Genomic DNA, 20,882 nt, shown 5'->3' on the forward strand with positions numbered 1-20,882 from the left:
GGGGAATATAAACAGAGACAGCAGTGGGGGGTGAAATTTATTTAAGTCATTTTAATATTAGCCATAGATTTGGAATATTTAATGTCAGATTTGGAATATTTAATGTCCTTGTCTGAATAATCTTGCTCCTCCTCAAACTGACAAATGAATACTACTATTAAACCTATAGACTTTATCTCTCTCACTCAAAAAATCAGAATGTTACACTTGCTTTGTATTTCTAAGGAAGGCAAAATCAACTTCCTCTCCAAGATGCACAAAAAAGAAAGCCTATAAACATTCCCCCAAAAGGAAGGACTGCTGCATAACCTTTTGACCTGCAACAAAGCATTCCTCCTACTCCTGACATAAAAAAAGAAGTTACAACATTGTTGTCTTTTTTACATCCTTGAATATAAAGAAAAAACAAAACTATTAGAAATGGCACAAAAATTATCTAAAAAGACAGAATTCAAAACTTTTAAGGCAGTGCTAATCTTATTCTAGTTAGTACAACCCAGGAATCTGACCATTTGAATTAGGATAATTGATAGCTACAAGGTGCTTCCTGTAAAAACTGACATTTAGTTACAACATACTGAGTCTGAAAGATGTCATGATAAATCAAGCCATTGGAACACACTAATTAAGATTAATTAGGTCTCCATTTAAAAAGTTACATTTATTTTGACTTTAATTAGATGTAGCAATTCCACAGGACCTTTGTTTGACATCATATTACTTCTCAAGATACTTGAGCTAAGAGGATTCATCTCTCAGTCTTCATCAGTCTAATGGTATCTAATCTTAGCAAGGGCCCAGCACACCCTGTAGGACCCTTCCTATGAATGTAAGGAAAAAGGGAGAAGCTAATCTCAACAGCAGGCTCTTAATCAGTGTCTAATTGAGAAAAATAAAGCATTCAGTACTGAATCAAATGACTACATTCAAACCTCCTCTTTCATGAGTATGCACTCAAGGCACAAGCAGAAAACTAAGTATGCACTTCTCATCAGTGTGAGGGGTCCATTGCAGTACAAGCTAAAGATGAACAAAGATCAGCTGAGCCAAACTTAGAACAAAAAACTGATTTTGCAGTCCTTCAGGCTGTGTGCAGTTGAAGATAGTGACAAAGGCCTGCCCTACGGGTAAGGTCAGTGGTTTCTTGTATATTTTTTCCCTTTTCCTTTGTTTGTGAGACACTTACCTTGCCTTTCTGATTCAAAGGCTCGATAGTTAAGTTGTCAGGGCCAATGTCCACAATCATCCCCATCTGAAACCCATCAGTTGGGTGTGGAGCCCAGACGGGCTTCCCGTCTTCCATTGTGGGATCTATCCAGTATTTCCTATAAGAAAAAATAAAACTAAAATTAATCAAAACAGTTTGTATACAAACTGAATAAACCATCAGGTTTTACTACACAGACTTCAGTTTATTATGTTTATTTCTATTATTCAGTATGAAAGGAGACAGCCATTGCAGACTGAAGCCAGCCTTTCTCCAATTCGCTTGGCCCACAGAGGACACCCCTCAGACTTCAGCATGGAGATTGAAGACCAGAACCACTTTTTCATGGGATCCACACACTGCTCCCTGAGGCTCTTTATCCAGCTTCCCTAACTTGTGAACCAATAAGGGAGTCTATCTCATGATCAAATTAGAAGTGCAAGATAGATTCAAAACCAAAACTATACTAGGAGTGTGTATATACACACATATGAATACACATGTAAAGACACACACATAGATCTGTATGTGCATGCAGTGGGTCATATGACTAATGGGTACTTGTCTGTACTTGATCAGGTGTACAAATATCTGTATTTTTGCTACAGCACATGTTGAGGCATTTAAGCAGAAATCCAATCTCTTGGCATTTGAGACAACTGAATATGTTCACTCTTTTTGTGTGGCTGAGCATATGGCTTTCAAATAACCCACAAATATATTTAGTCTTGATTTATCATCTTGTAAGTCTTTTAAAGGCTGACCCTCCTCATACTAAAACATTACAGGTCTTCCTCTTAAGGAACTTTATTTTCTATTTAAAAAATGACATGAAAATTGTTTCAAAATAATTTTGATCTGCAAGTGAAAAAGATGCAAAGGGCAAGATATTCAAACCTTATACGCCTCAAGTTATGCAGCTAAATAAGCTCCCAATTAAAAGGGAGTATTCAATTTCACGCAATACTCATTGAGCTAACCAGGAAAGTTGCCAAGGCTGGCACACTCTGAATGGCTAATGGTGCCATTTTAAATATGCTGAATTGGTCCCTTTTTTAATGTTTTTTTGTTGTTGTTGGTTTGGTTTTGGTTTCTTTTAAACCTACTTTATAGTCCTTACCCTAATAAGAATAGAATCCATTTAGCTTAAGAGGCTCACTTCTTCTGGCTGTTCCTTACTCCCCTCCAAAACTCATTCACATACTAAACTGTCATGTTTTAATGATTCCAAAATTTGTAATCTCATACTACCAAGGTGTAACTTGCCTCCCTCAGCATGAAAGAAATAAGCCTGCCAAGCAGCAAAGCAAACACTGGCAACAAACTCCAGAAATCTAGGGAAAGCTCAGGAAAGTGTCCCACATTTTTCTTTTCCCATATCTGAAGGAAAAAGAAGATCCAAAATTTCTCACAAACAATGAAGGCTGCAGATCCCTTTGCCATAAGCAGAAGCAAGGAAAAAGAGTGATTGGCCCACCAGAAAGCTGTAGAGCAAAGAGCAGAAAAGGACATTCTTGCTCCTGAGAGGATCTGTCAGCACATGCTGCACGACCTGCTTTTTACTGCCTCCAAGGACAGGTTAGAAAAGTTTGAAGGGAAGGAAAAGGCTGGCTGTGATCTCTTTGAGAATGCTGCTGGTCTTAGTTAACAGCAAGCTGTGTTATTCCTTGGCAACTTTATTGTGAAATTACAGGAAAACTTGTGATTTACTTTCCTTCCATGATCTCAACATAGTAACTTCTTTTAACTGCACAGAAAAAGTTATGTTCTAATACCTCCAGTATCACATTTACTTCTATTTACTTTCAGCCTTTCACCACAGCCCATGAACTCTACAAAACAGCATCTTCATCATGTGTTGCCATTCACTATTTGACAAATCCTGTAAACAACATCTGTATTCACTCACAACTGGCTGTTGGCCATTTTTTTTCTTTATTTTATGATACTGAAAAAGGAATTTTTTTCCAGCCAAACCTGACCTCTAGATTCAACTGCAATCATGGGCATAGTTGCTAAACAGCTGAGTTTATTTCTGGATATAAGCAAGCCTTCATTTCTTTACAAACCTATCATTTGCTTTTAAAATGCTAGTTCAAAATAGTAGTTAAACGATATGTCACACAACCACTAAAAACAAGGCTGTCTTTTACACCCCAAGTAGCATGGTCAGGGCTCTGGACTTAACCATGTTGCACGAGAAACAAACCCTAAAATTACTGCCAAAATTTCAAAAAAAAGTTAGACTCCAACCTCCCCAGTTCAGATCCAGATTCTTCTGCTTTGTTCACTGACAGGGCTTTTTTCATTCTTACATATTCTTAAAGCAACTTCATGCTTTATTAATAAATTATGACTGGGAAATGTCAGAAGCTGAAAAAATCCACTTGAAGGACAGAGCAGTGATTGAATTCAGCCACCACCAGGAAACTCAAGTTTAAGAAAAGTACCTGAGTCTTTGCAAGCATCTAAGATGCCACTGGATAAAAGCAGTCTAAATACAAGTGAGTCAGTTATTAATGGGACAATTAATTTTAATACAGTCTTCTGGATGAGTAGAGACATTAAACCAGCTGTAAGATTTTGGGTTTAGCATCATTCCGTCTCTGTTAGCCAGGACTCGGGCAGGGAGCACATTGAAATTGGATATCAAAACCTACCAGGTATTACCTGCTCTATTATTTACAGCCCCACCTGATGCATTGTGCCACTGCCTTGAGACATGCATGAAGCCTATTCATGAACAAGCTCTTGAATAGCCAGTTTACGGACCAGCATTTTACAGTGAACAGAAACCATCAGTAGGAGCAAACTTGTTTTCTCAATATGAATCCACCTAAAACCAATCTACACACAGTCCACCACACTGCTAAAAGAGCACACCATTTCTGAAAACAATGAAAGCAAAGAGACTCATGCCCAGGCTAAAAGCTCTAAGGCAACAAATTTGATAGCAACACCACCAAACATAAGGATTAACCTGAATTATGCTTCCAAAAAAGGAGACAAAAGAAGTTATCATCCACATTTGTATTTGTATATATGCACTCAACCTATATTAATTGATTTTAAGCTGCTGGATCATTTTGGTCTCCACAATTAAGACATCTCCAAAATGAAGAAGAGAATTCACAAAGATTGTGTTTAGAAGTGAGACGCCAGCTGCCCTTTTCTCTTTCTACATAGAAAAACTTCGAGAACCCAGTACTGGAGTTTTTCTCTCTGTCGAGCACGAGAACGACAGTAATAAAATAAGCCTTTGCCTGAAGCTGGTAAACTTAATAGCTATTCCTTCAAATGTCAGATTTTATTTCTTCATAATTGGTATGCAGTAATAGACCTTGCCTTAATTATCAGTAAGAGTACTTAACACATTCAGCACTGGATAAACACTAGAACTAGCGTCCAAACAACTTGCAAGACAAATCACTGCCCAGAATTTCAAGAAAAACACCCACCAACGTTTCTATAACTTTTTTTCTGCACTATTATTCCCCCTTCTGGAGAATGTTGAATGACATCTTTTTCACAAAAAAATTATCTGCATAAAACATTGAGTATAGGAAACAACTAAGAATTTCTCAGTTGAAAGTTGACACACTATCCTCCCACTTATGTTTACCTAAGTAGTACTGATTTTTAAAAAATGTAATACAACTACATTTAGGTGTTATAGACTGTTCAAACGGAAATCAAATGCTACCATCAGGTGAAAGAATTCTACAAAGGCAAAATATACTAATACAATTTTAAACCTGTTGCCAGAGTCCAGAGGTAGGCATTTGCATGATCTGATCCTACTTACTATCCTATAAACAGGCTCCTTTACCAAGGTAGTGTACCGATTGCTCAATTAACTAATTAAAACATGAAAAATTAGACATTAAACATTAAACAACCAACAGGAGCTCACTAAAATGGCTAAGTCCAAGGAAAACAGACTAATTAGGATAGGTATCATAGTAAATTATCACTGTAGAACACATAGGTTTTTTATATTAAAAACAACTTGCACTTCTATGTTTAAGAGCTGCTCAGAATTCTGCTGATTACAGTAGGCACATAAGAATGCTCTGGGAAATGTCCTATAAACATACAGAAGAGACTAGACAGAGAAAAACATTCATACATAGTGGTACCTTACTGTCAGACAAATTACTTTTGCAACCCTAGTAGCAAAAGTAACCCTTTTTACTGCTCAACTGAAACTTCTCCAAATCAAAGCTCACGTAGCATGCAGTACTCTACTGCAGGTGTCATAGTATTTCAAATGAACTGCAGATATAGTAGAGATTTATGTTCATTTGAGCTAATTAAAATACAGTTAGAGCTGCATTGTTGAACCGAGTATTAAATCAATACCGTTTTTATTATTTACTTTTCCAATTCACTAGAAAACTGCTCTAACATATTCTAGTTTATCCATGTCACACTGCAGTTTTTCATACCTAAAATAACATCAGCAAAGTAGCTCTGTCAAGCAGGGACCTCCACCAAACTGGAAAAGAAGAAATAGACTGGAATATAGCACAGCACAGAAGTACCTTCAAAACCAACTTGCTTCAAAAATCGTAACCCCAACTTGTTAATTGTCACTACCTTTTGTAGATGTATTCATGTAAAACAAAGAGTAATCATTCCACATTTGAGAATTACTAGACAAAAATTTATTTTAAAGCTATCTGCTCTGACCGCTTGGGACAACTTGAGCACAGCAGCACATGAAATTATTCTCATGGGATGCTCATTTTCTTGGGTATTTGCATGTATCAGCATGTTTTCAATACAGATCAGACAGAAACCAATTTCTGTAGTATTTCCAGATGAACCACTCTTTTGTATTTGTATTCACTTGTATTTAACATTCACACAGGAAATATCTCCTCAGCTGTTGTGTTTACTATTCAATATGAATAGACAAAACAGTCGCTCATGCTTTAAGCAAGGGAGAAATCTTATTTTCCCTACATTAAACATGGCAATTCCTAATCAGTAAAGCACAACTGCAATATTGCGTATTATTTCTAAAAACATCTTTGGCTGGAACATCCATGCTCCCGGAAGAACAAATTTTATGGAGCAGAAGAAGGGGTGTGGTAGAGACAGGATTAGCTAAAGACCTGTACAGCTTCTTCTAAACCATCTCACCTTCCTGTGTGTTAACTGCTGCTTGAGCCATTTCACCCCAGCTACCCTCCTGGCTTTGCTTCCTGCTCTGCCTCCTCCCCTCCTGACTACCTTGAGAAGTACTGATACAGGGCAGGAGATGGTCTAAGTAAGAACACATACTTTGAAAAAAAAACCCCATACTATTTTATCTGCAAATATTTAAATGGCTATAGCATCAAAATAAGCTGTTAAAAACAAGGAATTCAATTAACGGTAGGAAATTTTCCCCACAGCAACTAAATGTTTCATGTGCATCACTATCCTGAAAAATGAGGTGATACAGACATTGCTCGAGAACCCTCAGTTTTGAAATACATGTGGTTTATGTTTTTTCAAATGCATCATATTGAACCAATCAGAACTTTTGTATATCTGTGCACCTTTCATATAACAAAAATGTAGCCATAAAAAAGCACCTGTTGTAGGAAGCTTATCCAAAATAATTTGTACATCAAGTGAACAGATTTCTGTAAGGCCAAGTGTCTTTCGGGTGTTCTTTACTAAGTGCAAAATTCTCAGTATTGCTCAAGAAATAAAACCTCACATGGACAAGGAAATCTGCCATTGGAGGTTACAGTGAAGCTTCAAGAAATCCAGAGGAAGGAGATTTTAGGCAATTTTAACAAACATACCAGCTCTGCAGATACAGCAGAGGAAATGAGTCCACAAGAGAGGCTGTACACAGTAACATATCACTTGTGGCATACCAGCAGAGGAGAAACAGCAAACATTCTCGTGAACTGTACCATGTGAGAAGATGACAAAGAGTGAGGAAGATGGAAAATCGAATGAGACTTAGCAAAAAAGGAAGACAGCAGCATATATGTCATATTAACTAGCAAGTATTTGTCCAATTCAACTACTGTTATACAAGACCGAGATGAATTTTGTACAGCTTGTAAGTTTGTAAAATTCTACAACAGAGGTTGTGGTCTTTTGACTACGACACTAAGAAATTAAAACTCTATTCATATTAGAATCAGCAAGGTCTGATGATTTCCTTTGCGATTCCTGCTCTTGTCCCAGCTTTTTAAGCTACCGTTCTCTCAAGAACATTATTCCTATTTTAGTTCCTACTAAAAAAATAGAGAGGTCTTTGTCCCAATTCTTGTTCATTAAAATAACCTGAGTGGAGCTTCCTGACAAACCAAGAATTAAGTATGCCAAGGGGATCTGCATAAGCATTTTCAAGCAACAGCAATGCCTACTCCAGTAATAGCAACAAGCACAAAGAGGAAAGGCAGCAAAACACAGCGTGAAATTTGAGCAGCAAAGTTAAAAAGCACCTCAGTTATTGTTTGGACACTACTTCAGAAGCATTCCAAATGAGAAATGAGGACTAGATAAAACAGAAGAAAACTAACAAGACCATAAAAACACTTTTGAAAGAGGTTGTTCAACTTAACTCTTTCAGGTTTTGCAAATAGTGAAACCAGCAGGCAGCAAGAGGGGAAGATACGACATACCAAGGGAGAAGTCACCAAGCAGATAAAGACGTCAAAGCAAAATCAAAAGTATCTTAAGCCATCTCATAATATATAAAGAACACATGGGATGCACTCCTGCAGATCTAGCTGGAGTAGTTCAAGCAGACAAGGTGAGCTCTGGAGTTAACAATCCCTATGGCAGTAGTCATGCTCTGTGACCACTGGCAGCAGTGCTCAAGCACAATGGCTTGAATCATATCCCATAAACAGCCTCAACAAGGTCAAATAATTTCAAACCCCTTCAGCTAGCACTTTAACTGTGTATTTGTTTATATCCTCATGTGCCACTTTTTCCAAGTATAAACATGAGAAAGAACAAATACTTCTTGAAGGCTGAGGATGACTCTCTCTAAGCTAATAAACTTTAAATTCTCCTCTGGTTATGTCATTTTTCAGCCTTCCCCACCCATTCATCTTCTACATCTCATACTCTCCTACTGTCAAATTAGAGTGCCGTGTTTCCCCACCCACATGTGCTGTTGCCAAGCTATTGTTCATCTTCAGGTGACCTAATACAAGAACGGATACGTTTATTCTCTTTTAAGCCTATGCACCCATCAGTCTCCCTTTGAGCTTCATATACAAGGTAAAACAAAAGCAACCAATTGGCCTAAGTCTACCAAATACAAGAGACCTCACCTCCAGCACAAAAAGTAGAAAATCTAATTATGCAAATGAAAAAATTAACCACTAATGAAGTCCTTGATTTGATTCCCAAATACTTAAAAAGAAATGGATCACTTATCAAAAATATTAGTTATTTATCATATAAATACCAATACCTGGTCACTGGGTTCCATAAGATGAATTGCAGAAGCTGCCCATTATGATAAGCAGTCAGGACACTAGAATTTTAATCATCTGTAGACCACCACCAATGTTGGCTAAAGCACATCTTGGTGTAGCCAGCAGAGCCTTGTGCCAGCTAAAGCAAGCATATATTGCATTTTATATCAGCTGTTGTCCGGCTGATTAAAAAACACACTGAGGTAGACTGAATTCCAGTAATTTATTCTAACTCATATGAGCACAGATAAACCCAAAAAAGTTCATACCCTCCATACAAAAAAAACATAGGAATATTCCTAACCACCAATTTAACAGGGGAAAAACCCAAGCCAAAAAAAAAAAAAAAAAAAAGATAAACCACAAAACAAACGCACTTTTGGATTTTTGTTAATTCACCTGCAATTCAAGAACTCTGCACAACTTAAATATTTTTTCAGAAAAATGTTTTAAGTAGGAAGCCTACAGTACCTAACCACAATACCATTTTTTGTACTTTTAGATGAGTGATGCTAAGCCTTTAACGTTCAAGCAGCCCTTCAGTTCCAGCAGAGAAAGTCAAGAGCTGAATCATAAGCTGGAGCCTATCAGTAACTTTGTTCTCCATGGCTGCCTCCATGAATGCTTCAGAAATACCCCAAGAGCTCCTGAGGGTGACCAACACACCCTCTGACCTCTTCTCTGAACCCACCTCTTGTCAAGTTTTGAACTTCAGCCATATAACTCTCTCACTGCAGAATAATCAAATGAAACAAAATAAATACAGAAATTAGCAAGCAACCAACCTGCACTGAGTTTTATCAGTTTGATAAGTACGTATGCATAAATGACTGAACAGAGACACATTTGCCTGGTAATTTGTTTTTGAAGTCCAACAATTAAAAAAAAAGTGCCAAACACTTCCTGGTACATATCAGTGAAAATGGAACTGATATTTTAGAAAAATAAAAATACATACTCAGCCAGGAGACAAGTCAAGTCATATAAACTGAGTGCTGCAGATGGCAGGATCAAAGGTTGCTGGAGAGTTTGCAGGAAACCTCAGATGCTTGACCTCAGACCAATTCAAAGAGCCTGGGCTGGGAGAATATATATTTGTACTTTCTGACTTACTACCAGTATAAAAAATAGCAACTAAATCAGATGTTTTCAAATGGTACTAACTTTGATTTGACCACTTTATTAGAGGAGAAAATATTAGAAAAAATGACAATCAGCATCTGCAAATTAACAGGTATAATCCAGGAACTGCTTATTGCCACCCCTCTCTGAACGGTAACTTGTAATTATTAACAAAAGGTACAGGTTTAGTTTATAGGAAATCAGCCGAAACACAGACAATCTGAGACAGACCAGTGAATCAGGAGAAACTCTCCCTTCAGAAACATGCAACTAAAAAAGGAAGATTCTTGTCAAAATCTACTCAAATGTTGTAAATAAATAAATAAATAAATAAATAGAATCTATTGTCAAGTACACAGATCTCATTGATGACAGTAATTCTGAGGGATGTGACTGAAAACTTTCTCAACGTAAAAAATCATGAGTCATTTAAGACAATTTTAACAGCAAACACAAGAAAGCTACTCCAAGAAGTGACACAGAACATGTTTTGTCAGCAAATCCATTCATTTCCTTGGGAAGATGAGTATAGTGGGCCCATTATTATGAGACAAAAAATAGTAATTACACAAAAGATAAAGATCATTTACACTATCTCAGTCTCAAAAAAAAAAATCTAGATTATAGGATTTAGGAATAAAATACACTTAAACTCCATAAAAATTATCGAAGGGCTAGAACATTTCTCCTATGAAGAAAGATTTGGGAGAGTTGGGGGTGTTCAGAATAAAGAAGAAAAGGCTCCAGGAAGACCTTTTTGTGGCCTTTCCATGAATGAGGGAAGCCTTGTAAGATGAAGAGAGACTTTCTATCAAGCCCCTAGTAACAGGACTAGGGACAACAGTTTTAAACTGGAAAAGGATAGCTTAAGACTGGATGTGAGAAAGAAATTCTTTACAATGAGGTTTGCCTGATGAAGCTGTGAATGCCCCATCCCTGGAAACCTTCAAGGTCAGGTTGGATGGAGCTTTGAACAACCTAGTGAGGACAGAGGGATAAGGCTTGATTGCTCTAAAGGTCCGTTCCAACTCAAAGTATTCTGTGACTCTAAAATAACCTTTAATTCTTGTACTGTTCATGAATAGTTTGTATTTTCACAGAAGGCCAAGTACTGTAAAGGCTTGGCATCTGACCAGCAACAAACCAGACAAAATCTGCTATTAGCACTGACAGGATCTTGGCAGCAGGGAAAACTGCAGGCCATAACAACTTCCACATTAGCCACATCCTGACCACAGCTCAACTCTCTCATTTTGTTGGCAAGACACTGCTCTCTGCAAGGTTTGAGAAAGTTCTAGGTTTCCCTAAATATTGGTACAGAGCCATGCAGATTAGAGACTCTGGACTAATCTTTGCACAGATTTTGCCACAGCTGAAGACAAACAGGCTGGTTTTCTTACTACTGATTCAGTGTCTCAGGGAGCCACAGAAATTGACTGATGCAGCTCCCATAGCTCCAATATTTTATAAACCATGAGTTATAAGAAATCCAGCTCAAGAACATCATGATCACTTCTTGTTCAGAAAATAGAAGATTGAGATCAAAGTCCAACTGCATTTTACCAACTGATTTTAATACCTCAAAAAGATTACCTGTATGTTACTGCCCATGCCCATCACGTATAAAATGTTATTTCTTAATTTAACATGTATGCTGCAAGAAAGTGCATCCCTGCTTAGGATTCTGTTAAAGTCAACAATGAGTAAAAATTACCAACCAGCAACATCACAAAAATGGTTATAAATTTTCTCCCCAAGTGTTACAAGAGATGAGACTTAGCCAAATGCATATTTTAGAAGAAATCTGGGATAGCTTTAAGGTTTTCAATAGAAGGTGTCATTGGGCAGGCAACAGAGCAAACACACTCTCTCTTCACAGGAAAGAGAAGAGAACCTCCCCTGAGGCTGGGAACTGCAGGGCTACCACAGGCACACACAATCTCAATATATCTAATATGAAAGTAAACCAAAACTAACTTATGCAGAATCACGGCTCCCAGGACCAGCCCTTAAGCATAATTACAAATTCTATACAGAAGCTCATGCAGAGGACAAATCACCACAGTCACATGCTAAGATCAGCCTATTTATTTTGGCAAAGAAGCAAGGAATGGAGACAAGGAAAGCTTTTAGTCAGGTTGTAAATTCAGACACAAAATGCAGCTCAGGTGTTTTTAAATTCAAAACTTCCTGAACAATTACAGCTGGAAAAAAAATTCTGGGAGAATGAGCACTGTCATGCTGCCAGTGCTATTTCCCAGTTGGGGTGAGCAGCTCAAAGCACTTATTTGTGGCACTTGAGCCTTCATTTCAGACCATGCAAAACCTTTTATACAAAAAGTGCATCTCCAGAGGCTAGGAAACTCAACTAAGAAATAACACCAGGTCACCAACTCCTGCCCATGCCATCTTCATTTAATTCAGCTGCAATGGTTTCAATCTAGATGTCCAAGAACTGTCCATCCAGTGATAAACTGATGGTTAGAAATTTTGAAGGGAGTAGTGGATCTAAGATCAGACAACAGGGTGAAGCTCTACTAAATAAAAAGATATTGCAGTTACCATGGACACTTTTTTCAATTACATGGATATTTAGTTTCAATTTCATTTCCCTCTCTTTAACAAATATTCAAGAATTTAACATTGTGGTGGGATTAGGAGCATAATACAATAATTTTCACCTCAGGTAAATGAAAACATCTATATTATTTTCAACTCTAAGTAACATACTTCTTTCCTTTTGTTGCTTTTTAGTCCTTCCTACAATATTTTGAGTTAAACTGAACACACTGTAGGGCAAAAAAAATATTAGGCTTTCAAAATCAAAGATATCTTATAGAAGACAAATGGTCAGTCTAAGGCATTTCTGGTCTGGATTTTTTTTTCTTTTTTTACTAATTGTAAAGATTTTAACAATATTCATTATGTCAATAAAAGAAGAATTTCAGAAACAAAGGGCATATTTATTTACACTTTTTTTTCAAGACATTGTTTTTCCTGACATAAATCTGAATAAGTTTTAAATGCAAGGGATACACCTCTTTTAGCAATAACACAATACAATAGGAGTAACTGTGTAACAGTAAAAGGGCAGCAGCGAGGGACCAGTGCCCATACTATGCACATCTTGAGGGTTTTACTAGTTGTAGTTTGTACCACATATCTAGTCTGGCCCCTCTGACTGAATATGAATTCACAGTGCAGACTATCAGGTGTTTTTCTAAGGAGCATCTTTCAGTCTGGTTTCATCCAAATAGGATCAACTGCAGACAACCAGGAGGTTCAGTACAACAGTAAACTCCTAAGATAAACTAAAACACTAATGGAGACACACCTCTACTCATTCTTTATCCAGCTACTGATGGTTATTTACATGAAAAAAGACTCTTGTTCTAATATAGTGCCAAACCAGGTTACGGTAGATTTTCCCCTTTTTTATCTGCACTTCAACTTTATGGCCATTTTTATCTTGGCTTTACTCTTTAATACCAAGTATGAGTGATCATATAATATACAGCTACCAATTATACATCATCACTTAACCAGGAAAAACAATCTTAAAGCAATCCAAAAATAGTTGTTTTAAGTAACATAAACTAAGTTTTTCTCCCATCTCTCCTGTTCAAGGACAGACTATTGCTATTGCAACACTAAAATTCTGCCTTAGACCTCCAAAGTTCAGTACTTGAAATTTATACTTCTTAGAGTTCAAACACCAACCAGCTAAACACAAGTTCCACCCTTCAGAGCTTTTACAATTGTAGTGAGATCACAAAACACTCTAAACACAAAGTATGATTAAAGTTGTCTTTAGTTCCAGCTCAATTGTCCCAAGATGCTTTAGCGGACCCCATCCTATGAGCCCCCAGCCCATCCAGGGACACTGCACTCCAAGTGCCTGTCAAGCAGCCCTCACCCTGGCTGTGGAAGGACGCAGGAATACTGCTGTCTAATCAAACAGGTCTCAAAGTAAAACATCACTTGCATGCTCAGCTGGTAACTCAGCACTGGCTCCCCATCAGATGATGCTGCGCACTGGAAATGTGGAAGCAACAGCAATAGGAATGCGACTAAGTCCTGTTCCTGCAAGCTTGGGCATAACCCTGTGCAGCAGTCCAAACAAAGGCTCCTACTTATGCAGCCTTCAAATAACTTTAGTCATCATGTTTTGTCTAAAACTAGGGTATAGATTCCTCTCTCTGGTAATTAATCTTACTGCTGCTTGTCAGGCAGGAGAGATTTGAATTAGGGTTTTAAGTCAAAAGCACAGCTAGTATTTGCACTGCTAGTAGGTGCAGACCTAACCATGTATCAAAATATCTGTTCCCGTTCCAACATTGCATTATAAAAAGTAAACGTTTATTTCATTTATGGACAATATATAAAACACAAATCCAAATTGTTTCAAAAGCACACTGAAAGATACTATTAAAAATACTCTTGGAGAGTGCAAAAGGGTCACACACAGAAGCTTAAAGTTCCCAAATACAAGATTGCTGCAATGTTAACTCTTCCCCAGAAAACCACAGATACCACCACCAAAAAAACCCAAGTAAAGCTCTCTCATCCCTCTGCCAGGACAAGAGGTACCCCGGACAAAAGTCACATTTCCCATTTCTTGGTACCCTTCTCCCCAGTACAGGCAGTATGAGTCTCAGCAAGAACAGAAAAATATCTCTGCCAACATGTATGGTCTGTACTTCCAAGGAATTCTTTACCGAGAGGGTGGGGAGGTGCTGAAACAGGTTGCCCAGAGAACTTGTGGATGCCCCATCCTGAAAATGTGGCTCTGAACAACTTGGTCCAGTGAAACATGTCCCTGCCCATGGCAGAGGGGTTGGATCTAGATGAGCTTTAAGGTTCTTTCCAACCCAAACCATTCTGTGTTAAAAACTAACAAAGTAAGTCTGCATGAACTTTGAATTACAAGTAGACTCAAGGAGCATACAATCCTTTTGTAGACATAAAAGTTTCCCTTTATTAAAAGCAAAATATTTTATACAGCAATACAAGCATATCCTGAACGTTAAGCATATTTTCACAATGATGCAGTTTTAAAACACAGACCTTCCCAAACCCAATGTTTTTTCCATAGCTTGGAAAATTTTGTTGAGCAAGTGTTCTCAACTTCCCAAATTATATTACCTGCAACGTTTTGGAAAAAGAAAAAAAAAAAAAAAAAAAGAAAAAAAAAAAAAAAAAAAAAAAAAAAAAAAAAAAAGAAATTTTAAAAATAAGTCTAAAATACATACAAGCATGGGCTGAATTTATTTGGACACAACTTGACTTCAGATGTTCAAGCCAATCTAGAAAATCATGACTTGGATAACCAGAAAATAAATACAATTTTTTTAACATTTCAAGAAGAAGAATCTACATATAGCAAACTATTTACCAAACAACTGTATTTTTTGTTCTTGTGTTTGTGCAACATAAAAGGGAGAAAAGGAAAATGTAACAGAACCTCCATTAGCAAACCTTCTGGAACTTACTACCAAAGTTTCCTTGAGCTATCTCATGTCAAGGATGGTTAACATTCATTGTGTTTCTCAACTGTAAAAGTAGGGCATTTATTGTGAATCAGAGAGATTTGGCCCATATAAAATTTAGGATTTAAGTAACACTCCTCCTCTAGAACAATTAGAAATAACTGCTGGTTTGGCAGCCCCTGAGAAGGAGATTAAGCAAAAGTAGTATTTCAAAGACCCCATACATATGAAATTTATGACAGAAATTCAGCAGAATGGTGCTCAGCACAAATTTCAGGGGGTCCAGAAATCAAAAAGACTAAATGATTTTTTAATGAGTAAAACTGACATCACAGGTTCAAACCATGTCCCAGCTACATGCTTACATATGCCATGGGCAGTCAATACACTCAATATCAAAACCATCAAGAAAGGTAATCAAATGGATTTGGTTATATGAGTGAGAAGCATGAAACAGACATTTCCACTCAGTACTTTTATCTAACTGACATTCTTGAAAAAATTTCTGATTTTCTCAATACTATTTCCAAGAAACAGGCACAATCCAATTTAATGCAATCTGCTATACATCATTAGGATTCACCCAGGTGACATAAGAGGAAAACCCAAATTTAATTAGATCATTTCAGATCAGTTACTATGAAATCAATGGGTTTTGTTATTTGGCACATTTAAACCTATTATCTAGTTAATCAATTAGAGAAGAGGATAATGTGAAATAGTTCCTAAGCATGCTTCAAAGATACTTAAATCTTCTTATATTTTTTCTTTTAATTCTAACACCTTCTGTGATCAAAAGCAGCATGTTTAAAGCCTTCCTCCAATTCTAGAACAATCTAAATCAACAGTTTCAAAATCCTTCCGACTGAAAATACATTATTATTAATTTCTAACCTCAAAGACACATCCCTTTTTTCTTCCAAGGTTATGGCAAGACATCTCCTTGCACTCTCCTACACCTTTACAACTTTCCTCTAAATGCTCAGTGCCAGCCAACAAAAATTCCATCTGGTTTTAAACAACTCTTTGCCAAATAAAAAACTATAAGGGTCATGTAATGACAGGTTAAGTACATGTAGTATTTACATGGAAAACAAACTACAGAATACTCCAATCTAGCAGAAAAAGCTGTAATACACAGCTGGTGGAAACAGAAACCACATAGACTAGAAACACAACTATTCTGAACACTTTGAACAATTCTGAAAATATTTTGAAGAATTATGTTTAACCGTTAACACAGATCTTAAATTAAGACTAGATTTTTTTTTTCTTCCTAGTTCAATATATTTCTATCTAATTTGCAAGATGTCACACCCAGTGTGCAAAGCAACTGCTTTGGGTTTTTTTTTTAATATACAATCAGACACAACTAAAGTCAAGCACTCGTGCCATCTGACAGAAACATTTCAGAGTCAGTTCCTGGCTGGTTTCAGCATTTGCAGATATTCCATGGACTCAGAAATATTAATTACATCAATCAAAAAGCCTAGAAAACAGTTCAAAAAGTCACATCCAAAGTCTTCATGTTAAAAGCATTTAATTGACATATTCCTGATTACAAGCAAGACCCTCACCCTGCTGATTACAAAATAGCAAACCACAAAACAGTCCCTGATTTCTTTTTCATGGAAAACTAATACATAACTAGTTTTTAAAAGACAAGGAATGCAATGCAGAAGAGACTGTACTGCTATTGAAGGAAAGTCTGTGAGGTCACGTGAAACTTACCATCAGTGAACCCACAACAAGACCACCTCATGGCTCCCCTTCTCAAGGCTTTACAAAGCATCCTCTTCAGCTTCCTGGACCTGTGGTCTACAGTGCAGCAAGCCAAGTTCACTCAAGCATTCTATTTAGAACTCCAGTCTGGAGGTCTTCAGCATTTCCTATATTCCAGCAAATATATTCTTTATTTCAGATAGATGTCTTTTTTTCCTTATATTTTCTTTTGCCCAAAATTTGACCTCCATGGGAGCTTAAACTACAGTGATCAGGAATTCAACACAAAAGTTAGATATTACTAATTCAAGTTCCTCCTTGTGAATTGAAATGTTTCAAGTCCTCTTTCAGGATGGATATTTCTTCACACTGCTGAATGACCTGAATGTCATCTTGCATGAACAGGGAAAGCTAAAAGTAAACTCCTCATAGATTCCTGTATTTCCTTTCTAGATAAAAGGTCCTCCTTGGGGAAGAGTTTTTGGGTTTGAATTATTCATGGGAACTAGAAAACTAAAAGCTTTTAAGTACAGTTGTTTCACATCATCATATGATTAGAGATCTTCTAAGGTCATCTTAGAAAAAATTCATAACATGTAAAAGAAGCAATTGTGTAGAGTGTAAGTACGATGAAGGCCTTGGAAAATTATTACAAGTCAGGCGCTTCCTCAGGAACCCAGGAAACTCCAGTTCCCTTGGTGCTGAGACAGCAACAATCACATGGGGTTCAGCCACCTCTCAGTGACCTACATGAAGTCTTGAAGCAAGAACTCAAGAAAAAATTAATTCAAAAGAGTGAAATGTAGTACAGAGCAGCCCAATGATACAACTTTCAACCCACTGAACTTAAAAAAAAAAAAAAAAAAGCCAGAACAAAACACAACCAACCAACAGACCTATTTTGCAAAATGCATCAACACATGAATCAGCACCCTGTCACACCACCTTAATGGAGACTCCACCTCTCTTTACAAAGAGTCCTGTTCCACCCTCCACAACAGCATACCTGTCTTCAATTGCAGTGAAGTATGTGCTTCCTTTTAGTGAATGAAGGACACAAGTCTGAAGAATTACCTTAATATTTCTATTGATAAATAAAACCCATGATGTTGCATTTTGGTATCAGTGCTCTGTTCAGAGGAAATTCACAGCTTCCAGAGTTTCTGCTTTATTTGAGTGATTAATGAAAAGAACTTGCTGGCTATTATGGCTTACTTTAACTTAAAATAAATAAATAAAGCATGTCTCTTGAATAACTCAAATAACTTGAGAACAATAAAGGAAACAAGATTAATCAAATGCCTGCACATCCAGTTTCTGTGTTGTCTTCCGATACAAAGGTGAAACATGCTGGCTAACTTTCCAGTGCTATGACCTGTGAAGAATACAAATCTAAATTTCCTAAAATAAAAATATCACCACATGTCTGTTAAGAAATAATAAACTTTTTTTTAGAAGTGACAAGTTAGCAAAAGTTGCTGACATTCAAGTACAAGAGAGAAACACAATTATATTTCAAAGGTTATCAAAAAAGCATTTGGTTTTTCAGCTTCCACTCTATAAAAGTCGTTCAAGTGTTACTGGATGCTGTAGTTTACCTAATTTCTCCACACATCCAGCAGCCTGTGCTGTGTGATGGTCCTCCTTCGATACAGAAACTTTTGGCAGCATTCTGGAAACATGTCCAGCATAACAGTAATAACAGCATAGGAAACCCTAATACCAGGTGTGGTTTCAGAGATGAAGGCTGAGCCACCCAGGAAGTGCTCTAATAACTACAGCAGCCTTCCTGTAAGCTTTTACCACTAAGGGTCTCCTGAACTAGATTGATACTGAAAAGCATCAGGGAGATATAGGACAGAGGACTGATTTTTTGCCTCACCTGCTCTTCTATTGTAACAGCGAAATAAAAGATAGGCTTTGATTGTAGGCTTTCAGTGACTTTCATCTTTTTTGATACTTGGCTTCTCCCCTTTCTCTAGGTATCCCTTAGTTTATCTGTTTTTCCCAGCCTCAAAATGCCTTTTCTTTTTTCTTTTTTTTTTTAAGTTTCTTTCTCGAAAGAAACTCTCATTTACTGTTAAAACTGTCATCTAAAAAAACTCCTTGCAATGGTCTGAACTGCTTTTTATTTTAGGGAATACAAGAGGCCCAGAGCTGCCCATTCTGCCAGTGGAGCTGTGCTAATCCTGCCATGTGCTGAGCCTTTGAGCCCAGCCAGCCAGCAAGGCTCTGCCTGGAAGGTTGGTCACATCTGCTCAGCCTCCCTGTCCAGCATCATCCAGCTCAGCAGCCACTGCTCCAGATCATGCTTTCCCATGTGGCTGCTTCTGCCTACACCACCCTGCTCAACACCAGCATTCGTTATTTTGGATGTCTAGTAGTTACTCCGCTTGTCGAGTACTACTCTAAACTGCCTCCTCCTCACACATTAAGCTGCACCTAAAATTAATCTGGAAAGCTGATCTTCATATCAAATCAACAGTATTCTGCCCACTCCCGTTTTTTCAAAACAGCAAGACTAACTGCTTCGGTCCAGGAATGTAGTGATTGCATGTTAGGAGGTAAGAGATATAGGGCTTTCTTTATGAGAGTGTTCTTGGTATGGTGACAAGGGACAAGCTCAGCACGTTATCATCTGGTGCAAGGACCACTGTGAAAAGCCAAAGGAGTCCCCAGCAGAGGAGCAATTCACAATAGCCTGCAACAACACAAAGTATTCCTTCCTGCTGACTCGCATGGACGGCCATCAAGTTCTACTGCAGAGCTTCCCAGGCAGTGCTGGGCACACATGAGCAAAGCTTGCCATGACAGGAATGTTCCCTGCAGCAAATGTGAACTCCACATCATTCTCCAAACCTCAGCCTGATGAGCAGGGCTAACTGTAGGTTGACAGCTTCAAGTAATTACAGCCATTCCCAATCCAGTGCTAACTGGTATGACACTGGTCATTTTCTACTAGGGAAGGCAGAAAAGAAAGAAGAAAACAGATTTTGATTAAACTCTCTTCCCTATCTTCAAACTCTGCTTCTACCAGATGTTCTGTCCTGCATCTCTCTACTACCCTTTTGACTAGACACCAAGCCTGGCTGATAAGTAAAGCAAAAGCCAGCACCACTTTCATCCTCAGAAAACCACACTGATGCAGCCAGTTTTACTTGCTGTATTGTACAAACTCCATTTGCAATCTGTCTTGGTATAGGCAGTCAACAAAGAGCATGCGAAGCTGCCTGCTCATCTGTAGGACTGACGCCATGCAAATCCTTCCCATTGCCAGCAAGTTGTGAAACACAAAAGGCAGGATATCCTGGAAGTACTGTAACATCAATGGAATAAAAGAGAAAAAAAGGCACATGTCCTGACTTACACAGGGATTCTTTAGGGGCAGAAGCTGATCCTGAAAAAAGAAGTTTAATCGAGAGGGAGACACATTGTGAAATCGTCAGTGAACATGAAGCACCACCAAGGATCCAGGTCACACCAGAGTGATCCAGGCAGAGGAATGACGGGCAAGACCTGCTGCAAGCCAGGAAGCCAATCCAGGTGACATGCTAACAACATCCACTGGAGCAGTCATTATGTTCTACGCTCCGCTGAACTCCAAATGAACAGTATCACATGCATCTGGGTCAAAATTTGACTGCCATTACATGCAACAGTGCAAAGAGGTGGTATCAGCTATCACTGAACCAAGGTCTGCATCCCATTACTTGCTACAGCCTCCAGCACCCAAGGTCCACACCATGCCATTCCTGTCCCAGCTGGGTGGAAGGCCTTGGAAGACAGCCTGGTACCTGAAGAAAGGGAAATGCTCCTCAGCTAAAGGAAGACTTTTAAAAACGCTTCGTTCTCCGCCCATGTTTTCTTCTTGTTAGTATTGAAACAGATGCAAAGACCTTG

The 20,882-nt window shown here is 37.9% G+C and overlaps 1 protein-coding gene across 2 annotated transcripts in view; it reads right to left on the reverse strand.

Moving 5' to 3' along the window:
- Positions 1-20,882, reverse strand: part of MYO6 (myosin VI) — a 104,686-nt gene that overhangs the window by 74,177 nt on the left and 9,627 nt on the right. For both annotated transcript variants that reach the window (XM_083857020.1, XM_083857019.1), the window contains one exon: positions 1,187-1,325. In XM_083857020.1, coding sequence (XP_083713146.1) covers positions 1,187-1,303 — 117 coding nt within the window. In that variant the 5' untranslated portion in view covers positions 1,304-1,325. Of the gene's footprint in view, positions 1-1,186; positions 1,326-20,882 lie in introns of those variants that run through there.

Source organism: Zosterops lateralis (genome assembly GCF_965231275.1).
Source record: "Zosterops lateralis genome assembly, chromosome: 3".
Lineage (NCBI taxonomy): Eukaryota > Metazoa > Chordata > Aves > Passeriformes > Zosteropidae > Zosterops > Zosterops lateralis.